We start from the raw sequence: 20,807 nt of genomic DNA, 5'->3' as shown, positions 1-20,807 counted from the left end.
AAACGAAATTTTATATTACTGGTAATCAAAAATGAAACCCCTCAACCTACATATTAGCCACCGCTTATTTAGGTTTTGCGTGTATTTGCCCATGCCTCTTGTGTCTAATTTTTGCGTATACGCACTTAAATTTTCCTCGAAAATATATAATATCTTCAGATTTTCAGTAACAACTGTTTTCCACTAACTACACGCTTTCGTTGTTTTGTGTAGTTTTAATTTTTTTGCAATAAAACCTATCACAATGTCTCTAATATCTTTTAAAACACTTAGAAACCGGAATGCAGATTGATTTATCAACGTTATCCATACTATATCTCGCTTCATTGATCATGTATTACAACCAAATGACTTTTGTCGTCCGTCTATTTCTTCTTCAGCCGATATCTTACATGGGTTTATTTGTGCAATGTACCGTGCCAAGGCTGTTCAAACTTCTATTCCATCCTTATATTTCCTTGTAATACAAGTACGCTGAAAAAGTATTTACCTGAAACAGTATTTACCTGGATAGTGATTCCAATAGAGTTACGCACATAGAGACTTGTAGCTCTCATTGTATCGGTTTACGACCCCTAAACAAAGCCGTTCGCGAGAAGGACCACGTCAATGTGTTCACACGTCCCTACAATTTTGTCCATAAATACTTGGAAAACTGTTAACCTGTCATTCTACCTTTATATCTTTCAGTCGGCACTTGTTTTTTAAAACAACTAAGGTAACATATTTTGTTAATGACGTGGTAAAATCTACTATAACCATATCGGAAAAAGATGAAAAAACTGAACAAAAAGAATCTACTACACTAATCATGTACCTGATTAAAATATGACACTGGTTCTTATCAACCATTCCATCAATTTTGTTAATGAACCAACAGCGCTTTTGATATCGTCTATACTCTATATTAATCTATACATGTACGTCGTTAATGAAAAACATCTACCCAAATTTTACCTTATTTATCTGCAAATTTGTTCATGCTTCTAAACCCAGTAATGTTGCCAATAATTGTTCGGGAAAAGTGTAAGAATAAAATTGTTCCTTAATTGGGTATACATACAGTTACGGTTTTCATTTTGTCGCGATCACATACAATGGTTATACATGGTGCTTTGAAAAACATATTGAATCATCAATATTTGAAATATTTAAATTTACAATATTCTAACTTGTTAATCAAAAGCAAGCTGTTTTCAATTGTACTGTATTGTCGTGTATGTATGCAATATCTATTTGCGCTTAAGCGTTCATTGTAATGCACCGTCTGCTTCTAGACATTACTTTAAAAAGCCGGAAATCGAAAACCAATAAATTATGATTCCGAGAAAATCTAATTACTAAAACACGATTTTTAGGTAGGCTTTCAATAGATTTCTACCTAGAATTTAACTAAACAATACTCAAAAAATGTTTGAATGTCTCATGACATTTAACGTTTATTACGTATTCTGTTTTGTGGAGAATGATGAGGCAAATGTCCCTGGATTTTTAAGAAACATCGCAGAAATGATAAAAAAAATATGGTTAAATTCATTTTTGCATTGTTCAAGGAATTGTTTGTAATTAGATCCAAAAATACAATTAAGTATGGGTCTTTACAGGCATCAAGAAGTCAAAATAACGTTGTAGTAGTTCAAGTAATTTATTTGTGCTTACGTCTTAGATCACATGATACACTTCTTTCGTGCCCACATGAGACGTATTTTTTGAACTAGTATGCCATGTTTTGATAGCACTATTTTATGAAAAATACTATATTGAAAATATGTTATATATTTGTAGCGCGGAGGCCTAGTAATTAGGGCAATTGACTTGTTTATCTGGTTAAAAACTCATACTCACCAACTCATCCAGAGTGTAATAAATTGGATAGTCAATGCCGCGTCGGAAAGATTTCTGCAATTCCTTACATATCAGCTGCTTGAGTGAATGGCGCACAAAAAGCATTATATAATATTATATAATAGTAATACTATATAATATTATATACTATATTATAGTATTCTAGTTTATTTCACTCCTGGATCATAGTAGTATTAGGCCTTTCATGCAATATACCTCATCGCCGTGTGTGATTTAAGAGTTTGTTATAAATAACTATAGCAGTTTATCTGACTGATTGGATCGATATTTGGCGTACTTCAACACAAACCGCGCGCTGATGTGTTATCAGTTTCGTCATAATATCGTTAGAACTTTCACTATCGTTAGAACAACTGCCAAGATTTTATAAACTATAAAATGATTAATTAATATTAAACAGGCTAGACTAGAGACTGTACCCAGACACTGTCCTGAATGATTCATGCCCCAATTTCAATTCCATTTGTGGTTTGGTTCTACGCTTTCGCATAATCCATGCGATTTGATTATTGCTTACATAGCAATAGAAATCTTATCTTAAGAGGTACAAATGTTCACATATTCCTAATTATTTTGCACTGCGCTAATTTAATAACAGACAAAACATATAGTAGTTGAACACGCATAATTAGTTTTAAATCAAACGACATATTATAGCCATCGTCTCGAATTTAGGTAAATTAATATCATATACATTTACTTGTTACTAGTTTTGCATTTTCTAATATGAATAAGTATGGAAGTTAACACTCGCTACGCAGCACTCACTACAGCCCGTATTACATTAATAAGTACACATAGACTTCAATTGTAATTATATATTATTCTAGTGATTTTCAGAGTCTGTCAACGGGCCACATTTCAGACTTGTGCTGACGTTATTTCTATTTGTATTTCTTGGAGTTGGAAACGAATACAGTATAAAAATAACTCGGCCGGCGGTCACTAGTTGAGTTTCTAATATTACCATGTCCATTGTTTTAACGAAACTGTTAAAAATATCTATTTCGGTCATGCCATACAAGTTCATGTTCTTCGTTCTACATTTGATAATCAATCATTATTGATTGAAGCGCACGTATTTTGTTTGAAGCACTAAGGAGAATACCCATATCCACGCAAAAAATCTAATTCAGTTCACTGAACTAGTTTAAATAATATACCATGGATACACAATAATATGTAAGTGTGTACTGATAGACCGTGTTGGTGACAAAAATTTGGTCGTCCTAGATATCGAATCGGTATATTTTGTGGCCAATTAAGGATCAAAATAATAGAAATCTCAGCCCAGAAACATTTTTAACAACTCCAGAAGAGCATGATGGATCTTGAATTTTGTTCAAATTTCTTATGAAAGTAAGGAAATACAGTATTATATTAAAGAAGAATTGCATCCTGAAGTTTTATAAATGACAATACCTACGCCTTTCAGGTCATTTCTTTGCATATAGTGGATCAAAAAAATCGGCAATATAAGTTATTTTCAAAAATCTGATTATTGTTATTGCTCAAAAATGCTAACTGTACAGTTTTATGTTAGTGAGCTTTAACATATAATGATTTTGTCTTAGATGGACTGCTATAGGATGGCCGAAAAAACTGGAAGATCAAATGGACTCGACATACAAGTCATTAGAAGAACTGGAAGAACATTTCCACAAACTACAATTATCAGATCAAAATCAATTCCAAGATAAAATGGATACTTTGAATGTAAGTCATGCAATTTCGTTTAATTTGCTATCAGCGCTCTGGTGATAATACAAGCGGGTCGAAATATTTTCCATAATTTTCCCATAAAGATTTGTAATGTACTCTAGTACCAGGGACGTGCAATACTGTATAATTTTGTTTTCCGAATAGATTCTAAAATAATAATTTGAATAATGTGGATTATTATCGATAAAACTTTCGTAATTGAGTAGTAGATAACAAAGAAATATGTAAATTATATAAAAAAGAAATATGTAGAAATTATTATTAATTCATAGAAATTGAATATAATATCGTGGGTTAAAATATAGACATAATTGTGATGGAATTTATATTCTGTGTCAGACATTGATTGAAGTTTATTTCATCTCTGACCATCAGATGTTGAATGCTTATAGGTATAAATTTTGAAAAAAAATTATTTGAAAATATTTCAACAATCATATATTTACTATATCGAATACCATAAATTTAGAATGTATTCAAATATTTGAATCATTTTGTGCATGTATGGGGATACAGTACCAAAACTAAATATATATTCTTCAGATGGTTGTGGCTGGTTTTGCTGCTCACAATGAAATCCATAAAGCTCATGAAGTTGCAAATGAAGTAAGAAGAATTAACAAACAACTTAAAGAATGTCAGGGACTTGCACAAGTCTACAATCAACGTGAAAGATTATTCAACATGCCCGTTACCAATGTAAGTTTTGTTTTATATTCTCTAACCATCTTAATGATAGTAACAAATGCTCTAATCAGTTACCGTAGTTTTCTCTGTTGATTATTATGATTGATTTGATCTTTTTGAAATAATAACCAGCAAAATATGGGTGGTTTCATGATGTTGTGCTTAGAGGCCTTCATTTCAAAACAGCGAAGTTATTTTTTTGAACAATCATGGTTTTTAAGTCATATTATTGAACCCCACCCTACTAAATTTTAATGCGTCATTTTTGTACTACATTTATCCTATCGATTTTTTCTTTCAATAATTTGTCTGTTTCAAAATAACTACTCGCAACCTGACTTTCCTATTAACTGTTTGAAAAAAAAAACATTTTTGAATTTTATTTTAAATTTCATTCAAACATTCATGACTTAAGAATATTTATTATTTTCAAAAGACTTTTTTTAATCTATTCTTTGGGAAAAGCGAATTCAAATTACAAAGCTATTTAAATAAAACCACAAATTTACTAAATCGTGTTATTTGATTTTGGTCGATCAATTTGGCATGAAAATTTCCTATTTTGTTGTTTCAAAGTAACTGTCATTTGGATAATTATTCTTTTATTTCTTATTGCCTCTTTATTGTTTTTTTTACCAGTATTTTTTCAGGCAGTCTCAGAGAAAGAATATAAATTATTCATCTATGCTCTGGTCACTATGGAATAATTTGACTCAAATATTTATATTTCATTAATCCGGAAATTGGTAATTTTCTGAGTCAATTTAATCCATTTACTTTGAGTTTTCGAGAAGCAGTTTTTTACAAACACGGAAAAGGGAAAAATTTCACTTGGAGTTATTCTTGCATTCACTAATTGGATTATATACATTCAGAATATTTTACGCTTGATTTGAAATGAATTGGCTTTTATTGCTTTTTAAACAATTCAAATTTATAAAATTTTATGAAACTAAATTTATTTCAAGGTTATGAACTTATGAAGCTATCAGAATTTGAACTCAAACTATGATTGTAAGCTTATTCAACATGTCACATAAAATGCTGAATAAAAACAATTTTGATATTTAGTTAATACATATTTTGAACATTTACAATTATTGTTATTCACTAAATAATCATAAAATATTGTTCAGTAAGAATCACTCTGTGTGAAATTATATTTTGGAAGTTTCACTATACAAGTCTGGTATTATCAACACATTAATAATGCTTTGTATTTTTGACCGAATGAAAAGCAATATGGATGTGTATATAGTGGGAACATCTATCATTCTCTGCATATACTCATTGGTGTATTGTGCATATTTGGACCTGCTTAAATACTAACAGAGATTTGCAAATCACAGTGTGTAAAAGCATTCATTTAGTTATGTTCGATGTACACAAACATATAGATAACAATTATTTCTCATACACTCTCTGCATGTCATTTGAGTGAGATTTTTCTCATTTTTGAAAGCAATGTTACTTGTTTCTATGCTCATTAGAGCTGTCTATGGATACTTGGTTGGATTTGAGCAAGCCAAAAAATTGTGAATTACAAATTATTACATTTTGTAAACAAAATGATGTCGGTCAAAAAATGAGTTTCATTATTGTTTAATTGATAAACGTGAAATTGTATTGAAAAATTTATTTACATCTTCCTTGTTCTTAATATTTCCCGTCATTTAGTTTAGACCAGCGGTTGACAAACTATGGCCCTCAGGCCACATACCTCCTGCAGACAAAGTGGCCCTCGACCTCACTCTTTATGTACAAAAACAAAAATTGCTCATAGATTTATTATTATCTGCGAACGAATTCATGTTGATTTTTGTGGGGCGTTTGCTTTGTAGTAAGTAGAGTAGGCTCATGTTAGTTGTATTCTGTTTACTTGCCGAATGTTTCCATCATCAGTTGGCTCAGTTCAGTTTATTTTGATTTTTAAAATTTGGTATTAAAATTTCTCGGAAACATAGGAAAGTTGGCAATGAGGTTCAAGTCTTCCAAAGTGCTTGGATGGGAAAATATTTATTTTTCAAGCAACATTCCAAACCTATTCGCTTGTACCTATTTTTTGGACAAAGAAGCCAAACCAGTCGCAAGTGCGCCATAATTAAAAGTTTAATGTGTCGTTTGCTTCCAGGTGAAAATGAATATGGCTCGCACGCTTTGTATATGTGTTTATTTGGCCCAGAAGTAAATAAAGTTTGCCTGTTACTAGTTGTTTATGTTGCTATTGTATAGTGGGCCTAAACCTAGTGATCTTTCATGCTACTTTACTATTTTAACGCTTCATCCATATTTTATATAAAATTTTCCCATGCATACATCTACTTTTGCCATTAGTCTAACATAGACACTTATCAATGTATATTTTTAAATTTTATTTGCCACTGTTTTGAATTATACTTGTTTCAATCAGGGCTATTAAATCAATCTCTAAAATATTTAGAATTTGTGATTGGCGCAATTTCACACAATTTTTTTTACTTTGGCTTGAGCTTCTAACCTATGACCACAAAATTTGGACAACAAAAACTTCGGTGTTCTGGCTTCATATTTAGCCAGTCCTAAATTTTGACTTTGGCTTCCTATTCTGTGCAAATCAGTCTTTCGAATCTGATCCCAGACTCAAGTAAAATTGGTATAACAAAAAAAATGGTAATTAAACATTGGCTGGCGCTCTGACTATGTCTCACATCAATTACGATTCAATTTTGTGTTATGATTAACTTCAACTAATAAAATTCTAACATTGCGTCATTTTATTTTCATATCTGACATTTCACCATCATTCTGCAATCATCTATTCATTTCATCATTCATTCTTCAACACTATCAATCCCACGCAGTATGATAAACTGGGCAAGTTAATGAAAGACTTCCAACCTTTCCGTGACTTGTGGACAACTACATCTGATTGGCTCAGATGGCATGAGTCATGGATGAATGATCCTCTGACCTCGATTGACCCTGAGCAACTCGAAAGGAATGTCAACGAAAGTTTCAGAGTTCTACATAAATGTGGAAAGCAGTTCAAAGATATTCCTGGTCAGACAAATTTTTTGTTTCTGTTCTGATTTTATCAATTAAACTGAGTTTATCACTCAGAATGGGTAAACAACTAGAACAGTTATTTTTCACGTATGATCATATCTTTTGTTTTATTGACTGTTGGCTCAATATGGCACTCATTAGTAACATGCTTGTTATCAAATCACTAATTATCTTGTAAAAATCCATTATAAACTGGTAACTGGCTAAGAGAATGTGGTTCACTTTATGAAAAATCTGCTTAAACTTATCTCGCTTACTTCCCTGTTGACTAAATATGAAAAAGTCGTATCGTATTTAGATCATTCTAATTTTCTTATGTAAAAATGAAGCGATTGCTCGTGTTTACAACTTTAAACTTTCTAACAAATCTTTGGTGAATCATTGAAGACAATGGGCGATTTGGTTGGACCAAGCAATTAAAAATCTTAAGTTTACAATGCTAGCAATAATTTATTATGTATTTTCGACTCGGTAGAAATTTAGCGTGAATTAATCCAACTTTTCATGTGTTGATTCAATACAGGTGTTCAACAAGTTGCTCTGCAGATGAAAGGTAGAGTGGAAGATTTCAAGCCTTTCATTCCATTGATTCAAGGATTGAGAAATCCTGGTATGAGGATTCGTCACTGGGATTTGTTGTCTAAAGAGCTAGGATTTTCTGTACAACCAAAGGTAGATACTGTACATGTTGATTCTGTGGCGCTCCCGTAGTATGTGCACCAGAATGGCGCACAACCTGAACCCTAACCTGGTACACATACTATGTTCAGGTTATGCGCCATCTTGGTGCACATACTACGGGAGCTCCGATTCTGTACTGTTGTTGGTATCGTATCATATTGAAATTATGAACACAAGTGCTTTTTATCGAAAAAAATTTTACTGAGGAAGCAAGGGTGTGGGGTCAGGAACAACTTTAAAAAAGTAGTCCGACCGCATAATCGAGGTGTACATAAATTGTTCTTTCGACTCTTGCTCCTCCACTTCAGGTTGAAATTAATTTCGACTTCATCTCCATCTTAAAAATATGACTAGACTATGGTGGTGGATCAATATATTTTCGGCTACCATTCAAATATTTTACAACTATAGGAAGCAAAAACTGATATGTGTACCAAGATTACCAACTGTGTAATCAGTATCATGGCATAATATATTACTGAAATGAAAGAATCATCTGAATGAACGTTTGTATGAAAATAGTTGACTATTCTCATGTTTGTATTCACATATAATGTGAAATATTTCTAATTAAATGAAGCGCCAGAGAAATTGAGTGGGAGAATAAGTATATTTGATACTTGATAGTATGAATTGCTAAAACTCTAGATTTTTTATACAAATTTCAACTTGTATTGCAAAATGATAGACATTTATTTCAGTTGATCATTTTAGTGTGTGATTATTGCTATTTATTATCTTTTTTGCTTGTCAGGCATCACTCACATTCAGCAAATGTCTTGAGATGAAGTTGGCAGATCATATCGATAAAATTGCTAAAGTTGCTGAAGTTGCAGGAAAAGAATTTTCTATTGAACAAGCTCTTGATAAGATGGAGAATGAATGGGAGCCTGTGAACTTTGAGGTATTTGAAATAGTTAAGGTTTAGTTAATACTTAAATTTTAATGATTTCATGCCATTTTAAAAAGCAAATTTGTTATTGACGTTTGCTGTCCTGTAAAGCTATCAAAACAGTTCAGAAACTCTTTTTTTTGGGAAACTACTGTAATACAGTATGTGTTTGATTGGGATTTTGAACTGACTTCATCATTGACAAATTTTGAACAACATAGAATTTTTATCAAAATTGTACATTTTCATCAGCATTTTATATCTCATTAAATTTAACATTTACACAAAATTTTTTGACAGGTGAAATCGTACAAAGAGACTGGTACTTTTATCATCAAATCACCAGATGAAGCATCACAACTTCTTGATGATCATATTGTGATGACACAAACAATGTCCTTTTCTCCATACAAGAAACCATTTGAAGATAGAATCACTACATGGGAAGGGAAACTCAGACTTACACAGGTGTGTTTTTATACATATTTATTGAAGATCTTAGTTTTGATTTTTTATCATAGTGAAAAACGTTTAAATGTTTTACCTCGTCCTTTGACATAAGGTTGCAAAACATTCGACATGTTAGGTTTTTTACCTTCTTTGTCACAAGTTTACTTAGACTTAGACACTGTGGTTGTCATTTCTCTCAACTTTTTTCTACTTAATTTAGGATGTTCTCGATGAATGGCTGGTTTGCCAAAGATCATGGCTCTACCTAGAACCGATCTTCAGTTCAGAAGATATCAATAGACAATTACCTGTTGAAGGGAAAAGATATCAAACCATGGAAAGAATGTGGAGGAAAATTATGAAGAATGCAAATGATAACACACAGGTAGAGTTGCTCTTTCCAATAGAATAAGAATGGTAAATAACTTTTTCATTAATTCTTGAATTATCATAATTTAATCATTCATGCTTTGTGAACTTCACACATGAAGTAATGGAATAAAATTGGTTTATAAAATTGAACTTGAATCGTAAAATTTTAACATTGATGTTTAAATTGTAAATCTAGAACTTGTTCTATGTTTAGTATATTTTGATTTTGAATATCCGAATTCAATTTATTTGGAAGCAAAAGCTTGTTAGTTCATAGTTATTGGCTGATCATGAAGGCAGGACACGTCACTGAGTCATTTTATTTTGTTCTGTTCCATCCTAATTGCAGTAAATTAATCATAATTTAAATTATATTTTTTGTAGTCTTTCATTTATTTCCACATACATATAGATTAATAGAATTGATATTATTTTCAATTTTTTTTTTATAATGGAGTATAAGATAATAAGTCATCATGATGTGCATGAACATTGAAGTAATGTGTTTATCAGGTCATCTCACTGTGCTCTGATTCTCGGCTTTTGGAGAATTTGAAAGAATGTAATAAATTATTGGAACAAGTACAGAAAGGACTGAGTGAATATCTTGAGACAAAAAGAACTGCATTCCCAAGGTTAGTTACTGAAAATTTTTGTAAATTTGCCATTTCTTTAGTCTTCAACTTTTGTTATGATTCTATTTCTAAATTCCATTTTTTCATCCTAGATTTTATTTCCTGTCTGATGATGAACTTCTTGAGATTCTTTCGCAAACTAAAGATCCTACTGCTGTTCAACCTCATTTGAGAAAGTGCTTTGAAAATATTGCAAAGGTAACAACATACAATGGATGGGCTTTCTCTCATCACATGTTTCTGCTTTTGTTATTAAATTTGTTCAGAAGGGTATGTCTTCGATTTGCAATTAATATTTTTTTTAAGAGCATTTGTTCAAAGTAAAGTTATGCTCACTCATGCAGAAGTGGAGCAGACTCATTTCTGAGTAAAATTACAGGAGGCTGCTTAAATGCCAGAACCATAGCTATGAAAACCACATTGTGTAATGTGCCAGTAAATGTCGATTCATGCAAGACTTAAAATTAGTTCAATTCGATATGTCAAGAAAAGAGTTATGAGATTGTGAATTCCATAACTAAAGATCTTGGCTGAAACTTTTCGCAAAAAATATCTCAGGGATGTTTATTCAAAAAGCATTTGATACATTTAAAAAAAAGCATTTAATACAGTAGACCACAAAGTATTATTGCACAAATTATTGCATTACAGTATACGAGGTATATCACTGCGTCTCCTAATTACCTATTTAACGAATCGAACACAATTTGAGCATTCATCAAATGACAGTCAAAAGTCTTCAAATTGTTCTTCTTACCTGTGGCGTCCCTCAGGGCTCAATTTTAGGTGTTCTGTTTTTTCTTTACATGAATGACCAGCTCGGGTTCCAAATAGCGACTGTCACAATACGTGACAATAGCGACGTAAACAAGTGAGCGACTGTCAAAACAGCGCCTGTCATAATGGCGACCGCATTGAAACAGCGACTGTTATGATAGCGACTTAACTTTTTGTACACGCACACTCACTCTTCCACCCCCCCGCTATTATAACAGTCGCTGTTTTAATGCGGTCGTCATTATGACAGTCGCTCACTTGATTACGTCGCTATTATGAAGTCGCCATCATGACAGTCGTTGTTTTGACAGTCGCTATTCAGCCTGGATACGGAATGACCATCCCAATGCCTCAAATCTGCCCACAAAAGCGATTGAGGGCTATGCTTTTCTTAGGTTACTTATGTTGTTGCAACTGTGTATTTATAAGTTTTCTCCATACAGCTAATGCAAGGTAGCTCTGACAAGTAGACTGAAAAGTCATTTCGCGGTTATCCTGTCCATTCTGGGCAAAGGCATATATATATATATACATATCTTTTATTTTGCTTTCAATTTATTATGCCCGTTTGCCTAATGGCTAATAAAATATGATTTGATTGATCGGTTTGATTCAGAGTCCCAAAAAGATTTGCTGGATTAACTGTCAAAATTACCATTGTTTTCAGTCTAATTCATCGGAACAATGTTCATTTTTAGATCAAATTTGAATCGGATATGAGCATGACACAGATGATATCAGGAGAAGGTGAAATGGTAGATTTCTCTGAAAAGCTTTTCCCTACAGGCAACGTTGAAGATTGGTTGGGAGAAGTGGAACGTGTCATGAGAGAATCTGTTCGCAAACAATGTGAACTTGCAATTGAAGCTTATCCAAATACAAAACGAACTGAATGGGTGTTACAATGGCCTGGTATGTTGTGTACTACTTTTAATGAAATATAAATAGGGTTTTTAATGTGGTCTAATTTTGAAGTATTATCAAAGTAATTCAAAAAAGTATTCATTCTTGATTTTGATTAAAAAAGACAACTCTTGTTTGCTTCACAGGTCAAGTTGTCATTGCTGGTTCTCAAGTGTATTGGGCATCAACAGTAGAAGAAGCTATCGAGGCTCATGATCTTGTCAATTTTTATGAAAAGCTGGTTGAAATGTTAAATGATTTGGTTGGACTTGTGAGAGGAAATCTCAGCAAACTGGGAAGAATGATCTTGTCTGCATTGATTGTAATCGAGGTTAGTGGGAAGGTTTTTGAGTACACAATACTTAATCTCGACTCAAGATGTTGAAATAAGAGACATTGGACAAATGTATACTACACACTGATCTGTTTCAGTATATTACTTTTTCCTTTTCATTGTCATGCATCTGCAATGATAAACTGCTAACCTATTTCAATTCTGAATCTTTGGGAATAAGGGTTATGATTTACCTTACTAAATTTTTTAATCATTTGATTGACTTGCTCCCTCACTAAATATTATACTTTTTAATATACCGTATGTGGATTTGTGTTGATTTCTACAAACATTGTTGATGCAATGACAAGAGCCATCTTATCCCAACCCAAGTGCAATAATTTTGAAAAGTGTGTGCCATATTAGTTATGGTACCTATTCTTTCTGACCTTAAAAATTTTATGTATACTAATGACATGCAACCTCCAACCCTCAATCATCTGAAACAGACTACTTGAATTTTTTTTTTATGTTTATTGAATGTGAAAGCATATTTCAAGAAGAGAGGTATAATGGAAATAGAGATCTAAATTTCAATTTAACGTTATCATGCCTTTGATATTCTTTTGTAACTGAGCTTCATAATTTCCATTTCTTTAGGTACATGCTCGAGATGTTGTTGGCAACTTGCGCGATGAAAACATCCAATCCGTTAATGATTTTGAATGGATCAGTCAGTTGAGATATTATTGGAGGGATGATATGTTTGTTCGTGCTGTAAATGCTGAATTTGCATATGGCTATGAATACCTGGGTAACACTGGGAGATTGGTCATCACTCCATTGACTGACAGGTAAAAACTATTGTTAGAGTTGTTAAGTCAGTGAAATTTTATAGTAAAATCAAGTGACTTATGTGTATGTGGATGAGCATGTATTTTTTTATGTGTGCTATGTTCATGATTACTGAATATGCACCAAAACAGAATTATAGTTTGTATAAATACTTGATAATGGCATAAGAATAGGAACCCATTTGGAATTAAATAAAATACTCCACTAACTTTCCACGATCTACAAAGAATTACTAACAGACTGTAGTTGATGTAGTGACTTAGATATATCATGCTGAATATTATCGATAATGATAATTCACTTTTGGTGACTTATTTATCATTTATCTTATTAATAAAAGAAAGTACTTAAGAGATTTAGAGGGTTGTGTATCTGAAAGGTTTTGAAAAGGTTCAGTATTCAAGAATAGCTAAGGAAGCGTGGAAAATATATTACCAATTTGAATTATTAGCAACCTAAGCTCTTCTCTATATACCAGTAATTGTTTTCAATTTTCTATCTACAACTATTCTCTCTTATGTATTTGTAGTTTACGCTCTTTTACACTTAAACTATGATAAAATCATCCTCATTATTTTTCTTCGCTTTAATACAAATATATACTTCTAGATGTTACCTCACTCTTACTGGTGCTTTGCATCTCAAGTTTGGTGGAGCTCCAGCAGGACCAGCTGGTACAGGTAAAACAGAAACAACGAAAGATCTTGGAAAAGCACTCGCTATTCAAACAGTTGTATTCAACTGCAGCGATCAATTGGATTTCATGGCAATGGGAAAATTTTTCAAAGGACTTGCTAGCTCTGGAGCTTGGGCTTGTTTTGATGAATTCAACAGAATTGATATTGAGGTAGTATAATTGATTTCTTTATATTATACAAAATTCAACATTTTTATATTCATCTAGGATAGGATGATGGGAAGAGGAAAGACGATAAGATGATTTAACCATGTCATGATTGGCCAATATAACAGAGTTCTGAACAGACTTGTAGTCGGCCTCAATATTTATAAATATCCTAGGTTATGTTGAACAGGGTTAATTTAGCGAAGGCTAAAAATAAAATTCAGGTCAAAATAAAGAGTAATGATATCAACTCTTTTTGAATTCTTTTTTGAATGATCGGCAATTGTCAGAAACAATGGAACTGCTGGTATTGGCCTTTAGTGAAGATATTTGCAGTCATTTATTTGACTAGAGTTGCAATTTCTCAATAAAAAATTGTTGATGTTTTTGTCCTTTTTCCCAGGTATTATCAGTCGTTGCTCAACAAATTGCAACAATCCAGAAAGCACAACAACAAAGACTTGACAGATTCATGTTTGAAGGTGTTGAATTGAATCTTAAAGCTTCATGTGCTGTGTTCATTACAATGAATCCGGGTTATGCTGGAAGAACAGAGTTACCCGATAACTTGAAGGTAAATAACATACCGTAGATTGAAGATATGATATTACGCAAAGCGAGAGTTTTGGCCTAATTCATGATATTGAATAAAAATCATTTTAGGATCACCACTTGTACCATTTGTCCCAATAATATAAAATCTACTGCAGATTTTAACTTTATCGTATTTCTAAAGTTTTCTATTCCTTCTCACCAGTGATACAAGTAGGACAAAGGGTGGGTGGGACTAGTAATAAACAGCATTTTTGAGCAATGCACTTTTTATATTTCAGATACTCGAAATTGTCTTTTTTACTCGAAATATTATGTCCTATAAAGTTTGGAAAAATCCATCTATAATACTTTTTTTTATCCTTTTTTAAATTATTTTTTCTCAGGCTTTGTTCAGACCAGTGGCAATGATGGTTCCAGATTATTCTATGATTGCTGAAATTTCACTCTACAGTTTTGGATTTAGCAATGCAAAGGTTGGCAAGATATTACTTTTTGTGTTGATGTATTTTTTTCAACCAGTGGGCACAATTTGTAATATCTGTTTCTGTTGGCATGTCTGCATAATTGAACTTTGTTCAGTGCTTTGTCCTGCCTTAATAAGATCGTTTCATATTCATTTTTTTTTTCAGCATTTGGCAAGAAAGATCACCGCGACTTTCAAATTATCATCTGAACAACTTAGTTCGCAAGATCATTATGATTTTGGTATGAGAGCAGTGAAAACTGTCATTTCGGCTGCAGGTATGACTATTAATAACTGATTTATTTCATCTGTTTTTCTCTGTTATTACTTACTTTATAGACAAGTGTTATCATGCATGTACCTGTATGCCATTACTTTTTCTAAGGTGTTTGATGCCTACACTCTGAAATTTTTTCTGCCTGATATAGCTTGTTCAATTTTTTGCCCTCTGGTACAGATGTTATGGTTTTTGGGTTTATCAAGGGCCAGATACAAGGTTCTTACCTGCAATGATAAAATATAGTTAAGCCATCACGACTGTTAGAGCTATTCAAAGAATCAGAATAACTGTTAGTTATCAGAAATGGAAATCTTAATAAGTAAATTATATCTAGGTAACTTGAAGCGAGAACATCAAGAAATGAATGAAGAATTGATTTGCTTGCGTGCTATCAGAGATGTCAATGTACCCAAGTTCTTGCTCGATGATCTCAAACTTTTCAGAGGTACTCGATTTTGTTAACATTCTTTATTGAACTTTGAATAGTTTTATTTACTTCTTAATAAGGGAAGATATACCAATTGTGCTCTATATTCTGTTAATGCGAATTTTGGTGTAATCAACCGTAATTTTCTGCCAATTTGATAACTGCTGCAATTCTTTTTGTTTATGCAGTATTTGATCGATTTTATTCCAATTGCTGTAAAAATATGTGTAATACAGAGTCAGATTACTTCATTATCTCCAGGGATATATAAAACCTAATCCAAAGGCTCCCGAAATTTCCAAATTAAAAACTCATTTACTTCTGATATTACAGGGTATGATGAATTGGAAATAAAGTGTAACTTTATTACCATTAAATTATGACAAGAAGATTTTTTAATGAAACTCATGCACATTTAGTTAATGTGATACATAAGATTGCCTTCTGTACATAAATGATCCTAACACGCCTTAGTGTCCAATATCGTCTGCTTTATTGCTCTCTCTCTCTCTCTGAATGGATTGATATTTTGTAGCACACTCAAAATGAAATTATTAGTTCGATGCAATGCACAGTTTGAGAAGCACTCATCTATTCAATCATTTTCACAATTCCAGGTATTGTTTCTGATCTCTTCCCCAAAATTAAAGAAGAAGATATTGATTATGGTGCTCTCATGGAATCAATCCAATCAACTTGTCCTAAAGTTGGCTGCAAAGATGTCGAAGGTGATTAATGTGATGGTTTCTGGGTTTATTCGTGCAATAATTAACATTTTTGTTATAACGTTTTGCTTCTCTTTCAACTATATGACTTGAATTTTTTCATTTCTGAGATGTAGTTTATTATTTTGCAACCCCCGCATAGTTATAGCAATGTGCTAACCACCTATCTTTAAATGTCTAATTGCACCTCTGCTTACCCAGAGTGGGTTCGCAGGTTTGAATCCTGTGGAGGATAATTATGTGCGAGACGATTGCTGGACTCCTCGTGCTGTAGGGTGGCCCACATAACCGCTGGTCAGTTACAGCTTCCTCCACCAGCATGTTCATGCATCTGAAACAAATAACGGGCTAACTAATTCAATACGAGATGGACTGGTAGCCAGATGAAAAGCCATTTTATCAACTTTTCTCTCTTCCGGGATAAATATGTAAATCTTATCCTATCGTGTTTTCAGCATCTAGTATTATATATGTAATGTGATAATAACTCTTGACAAACTTGGATGGCTGTTGCAATATTTTATGACTAGTATTATTACATTGTTATTACAGGATTTGTCACCAAATGCATTCAATTGTATGAAACCACTATTGTACGGCATGGTCTTATGTTGGTTGGACCAACATGTTCTGGGAAAACAAAATGTTCGAATGTTCTTGCGAAAGCTCTCACAAATATCAAAGGACAACCTTCTGTCAGTGGTGGCAACTATGAAGCTGTACATGTAAGCAATCTTCATATATTTATTATCTTTTGAGTGTGATTCGATTGGAAATATGTTATTTCTGAAAATTAAATTTAAATCTGTTGTGCAGCGAAGTTATTTTGTTTGATGTCACAAAAATGTTCCATATTTATCCCTTTTTTACCACACTTGTCCCATGCGCCCTTCTGTTCTGAGTTAGGGCAGACATATATTGTGGAGGTAAATTAATCATTTGAAGCGGAATTCATGCTATGTTTTGGGTGAGGATAGAAGATATAATACTTTGGCTGAATGTTGGCGTACTGATATTAAGTGAGATTCATACAAATGGGACATATAGATCAAGTCTGGGACATCCATTTTCTATTGCCAATTCTTACATTTTTTTGGTTTTTGGGATTTTTAAAAATCAATTTATTGACTTTGCTCCTACGTATAGTTCTTTGCTTTTGGTAAACATATACAAATTGAGCTGCCATACACTCTAATGACATTAAATCCATCACTTTGAATTGAATTTGAAAGCAGTGCACAAATGGGAACCAAGAAATTTCAATACACGCATTGAACTGTTATTTCACATTCAGTCAAATGTATAACACAATCTGAATAGAGGAGTATTTTATATTTATTTATGATCAAAGTAATGTTAGTAAGACAACTCAATATTGTACCACAGCTTTTCATTACCAGTCTGTCTTTGACATGGGTATAGCTAACCGGTTCTATGCTTCTGATGCACAGACATAAATGCTGAGATACACATTCAATTGCATCATGCTTGTACCGAAGATATGTGTTGACAAAGTGCATAGTAGTTTAATATAATAAATACTGCATAGACTTTGATTATGTGAATTTGTTTCAGGTTGAAACTTTGAATCCAAAATCAATCACTATGGGTCAGTTGTATGGTGAATTTGATGCAATGACTCATGAATGGACCGACGGAATTTTGTCAACCCTAATTCGACAAGGTGTTGCTGCCACTGATGAAGATAAACGATGGTGAGAATGTGTGATCGTTAATTAAAAAATTTATGTATTTTAACGAGACTTTTTCGCCCTTGTGGCATCCCATATATGAAATATCGACCCATCTCCCCCCAGCGCACAAGCAGTATCTGATTTTGGGAGGACTGAAATCTTTCTGCTTTGGCATTACGAATTATCACATTCACACCCAATTTATCACACTTTGGATGAGGTGGTGTGTATGAGGTTGTCTGTATGATGTGGTGCAAATGGGGTTTTTACCAAATACTTCTTATTTGTTACGCTTATGATGCTCAAACAACAAGACAAATGTGGTTGTGTTTTGAACAAAATTCTACATTTTCTAACTCTCTACAAGATTTCAGAAAGATTTTTATAAGTTGCATTTGATAAATTGATATTTTTCATTTTGTGTCAGACATGGAGAAATTTACAACATTTATTGTCACTCACGATGAGAACACAATGACCAGTCTAAAAATAATGTGTTTTTAATTTTTGACTTTTACAGTCGCAACTTTTTTAAATTTAAACATTAGTCACCAAGACAATGTTTATACTTGTTTTAAAACTTAAAAAGATTTTCATATCCTAAGATGAAACTTCATCAAAATAGAACATATATTAATATTTTAACAGGTACATGTTTGATGGACCAGTTGATGCAGTATGGATTGAAAACATGAACACTGTGCTCGATGATAACAAAAAATTATGCCTAAGTAGCGGAGAAATTATCAAACTTACTGACCACATGACAATGATGTTTGAGGTAAGTTGCCTAAAAATGTTGATTGAATGAAAATAAGCAAAATCCTGATAAATTTTATTAAAAAACTTTGTTACGAGAACTAATGATCAGATCAAAAAATATTTTTTGTGTTAAAATTTAATTTAGTATTAGCTAATTTAAGTTCATGTCAAATTTTCATTCAACATATTCTGTAACAAAGCTGTTTTAAATATGTTCAATGTGCTCTTTTTTTCACTGTCCACCGTTACAAGTCTGGCCAAAAAGTTTCAATTTGAAAAATAGTTTGGATCTGGATTACTAAATGCTCTTATTTAAGATGGCCCATCCAATTTTTACTCTTTGTTAAAGTTTGAGTTACACTTATAAGGACTTTAACTCAAGATTTTTGAACTTTGCTTCAAACATATGTAGCCCCATTCACTAATTTTCTAGCCTATCGCACATGCCACTCTAAATTTATACTGACACATTGTCACATGTCAGTGATACATTTGCTAATGTTGTCAAGTCAATCATCCATTTCAATCTATCAATAATAATATTCTCTTGCTCGTTTCCAGGTTGCAGATTTGGCAGTTGCATCACCAGCTACTGTGTCTCGTTGTGGTATGGTTTATCTTGAACCTGGTTATATTGGACTAAACCCATTTGTTGAATGTTGGATGAGAAACATACCAGATGTATTGTTGCCACATCAAGAACAGATTAAATCACTTTTTGATCGCTTTTTGGAGGTAACTATAGGATTTCTATGGGGTGGGATCTTAAAAATGTTCGAATACAAATTGTTTCATAATAGATTTCTGTTATATTATTGACTCAGACAAGCAATATAACAAATGCCATGCACAGTCAAATAGAGTTAGGAAGAGTGCTGAATTTAATAATATCCTGAAATTGAGATTCTTCTGCCTGTGTAGTGTGTTAGATTCTATGAACCAATTTTATATTTCTGCATTCCAGAGATTTCAATTCTATGTCTTTTACCCACCCATATTTAGCATATTCCTCTTGTGTTATTTATTGATTTACAAAATCGTTTGGATATTTCAGCCTTCCATAGACTTCCTGCGTCACAAGATGAAAGAAATGGTTACATCAGTAAATGGTCAACTTGTATTCAGTATGTTGAGACTGATGGATTGTTTCTTTGCACCACTGGTTCCCAAAGAGGTGAGATCAATTTTTGAATTGTTTATTGTTAAATGCTGTTTATTATATTCAATTCAGAAAATTATTTTCTTGTTCTCAATTTCATTGGTTTTTATATAAGGATGAATAATGTGGGGTTGTAAACATAAATTATGAATTTATGTATATCATGGTAGCGGAGACTCAGCCTTTCACCCAATTTCATTCTCAAGTTAGATGTAAAAAATCAATGTTCCCAGTGATGAGTGGTAATAGTGGTGAGTACTAGTAGTCAACTTCTCACATAATTTTAACCATCCCCAACTGAAAAAAGAAAAAAAAAACGTTTACAACACATGCTCCTCATAAAAAGAGTTGAAAAAAAGTGCGAAATGTTGTTTTAAAATACTAGGTTTTCTATAGAATCCCTGTATAGTTTGTGTTCAAATTGGACCCATTGCTTGTGAACTAAAAAGGACTAGTTCATGTAAAAAATTATTTTATGTATCTTCCCTGTAATTTATTTTGTTTTTGAATATTTCAATTTCATATGGAATGAAATCATGATTTTCCTGCATTAAAAAACATATTTTAATAAAAAATATTGATTTCGTTAATTCAAATATGACTGTTTGAAGTTTAACTTACCATAATTCCGCTATCATTATTTAAACGTGACTTGAAAATTATCTCATTTTTTTGAACTGATGGAATTTTTGGAGCATCACTACAGATATTCATTATCCCACCTCTATTGCAGACATTT

At 32.5% G+C, this 20,807-nt stretch overlaps 1 protein-coding gene across 4 annotated transcripts in view; it reads left to right on the top strand.

Moving 5' to 3' along the window:
- LOC120331653 (dynein axonemal heavy chain 1-like) overlaps window positions 1-20,807 on the top strand; it is an 83,728-nt gene that overhangs the window by 29,756 nt on the left and 33,165 nt on the right. For all 4 annotated transcript variants that reach the window (XM_039398775.2, XM_078113551.1, XM_078113550.1 and 1 more), the window contains exons 18-40: window positions 3,441-3,582; window positions 4,132-4,287; window positions 7,116-7,314; window positions 7,844-7,992; window positions 8,756-8,905; window positions 9,194-9,361; window positions 9,564-9,728; window positions 10,229-10,350; window positions 10,443-10,548; window positions 11,826-12,039; window positions 12,177-12,361; window positions 12,965-13,158; window positions 13,769-14,006; window positions 14,407-14,577; window positions 14,942-15,031; window positions 15,188-15,299; window positions 15,636-15,746; window positions 16,346-16,456; window positions 17,006-17,178; window positions 18,029-18,168; window positions 18,796-18,928; window positions 19,471-19,644; window positions 19,964-20,083. In XM_039398775.2, coding sequence (XP_039254709.2) covers window positions 3,441-3,582; window positions 4,132-4,287; window positions 7,116-7,314; window positions 7,844-7,992; window positions 8,756-8,905; window positions 9,194-9,361; window positions 9,564-9,728; window positions 10,229-10,350; window positions 10,443-10,548; window positions 11,826-12,039; window positions 12,177-12,361; window positions 12,965-13,158; window positions 13,769-14,006; window positions 14,407-14,577; window positions 14,942-15,031; window positions 15,188-15,299; window positions 15,636-15,746; window positions 16,346-16,456; window positions 17,006-17,178; window positions 18,029-18,168; window positions 18,796-18,928; window positions 19,471-19,644; window positions 19,964-20,083 — 3,523 coding nt within the window. The remainder of the gene's footprint in view (window positions 1-3,440; window positions 3,583-4,131; window positions 4,288-7,115; window positions 7,315-7,843; window positions 7,993-8,755; window positions 8,906-9,193; window positions 9,362-9,563; window positions 9,729-10,228; window positions 10,351-10,442; window positions 10,549-11,825; window positions 12,040-12,176; window positions 12,362-12,964; window positions 13,159-13,768; window positions 14,007-14,406; window positions 14,578-14,941; window positions 15,032-15,187; window positions 15,300-15,635; window positions 15,747-16,345; window positions 16,457-17,005; window positions 17,179-18,028; window positions 18,169-18,795; window positions 18,929-19,470; window positions 19,645-19,963; window positions 20,084-20,807) is intronic.

This window comes from Styela clava, chromosome 6, assembly GCF_964204865.1.
Source record: "Styela clava chromosome 6, kaStyClav1.hap1.2, whole genome shotgun sequence".
In the NCBI taxonomy this organism is placed as follows: domain Eukaryota; kingdom Metazoa; phylum Chordata; class Ascidiacea; order Stolidobranchia; family Styelidae; genus Styela; species Styela clava.
Note: the sequence above shows the minus strand (reverse complement) of the source record. Positions and strands in the feature narration are given on the sequence as shown.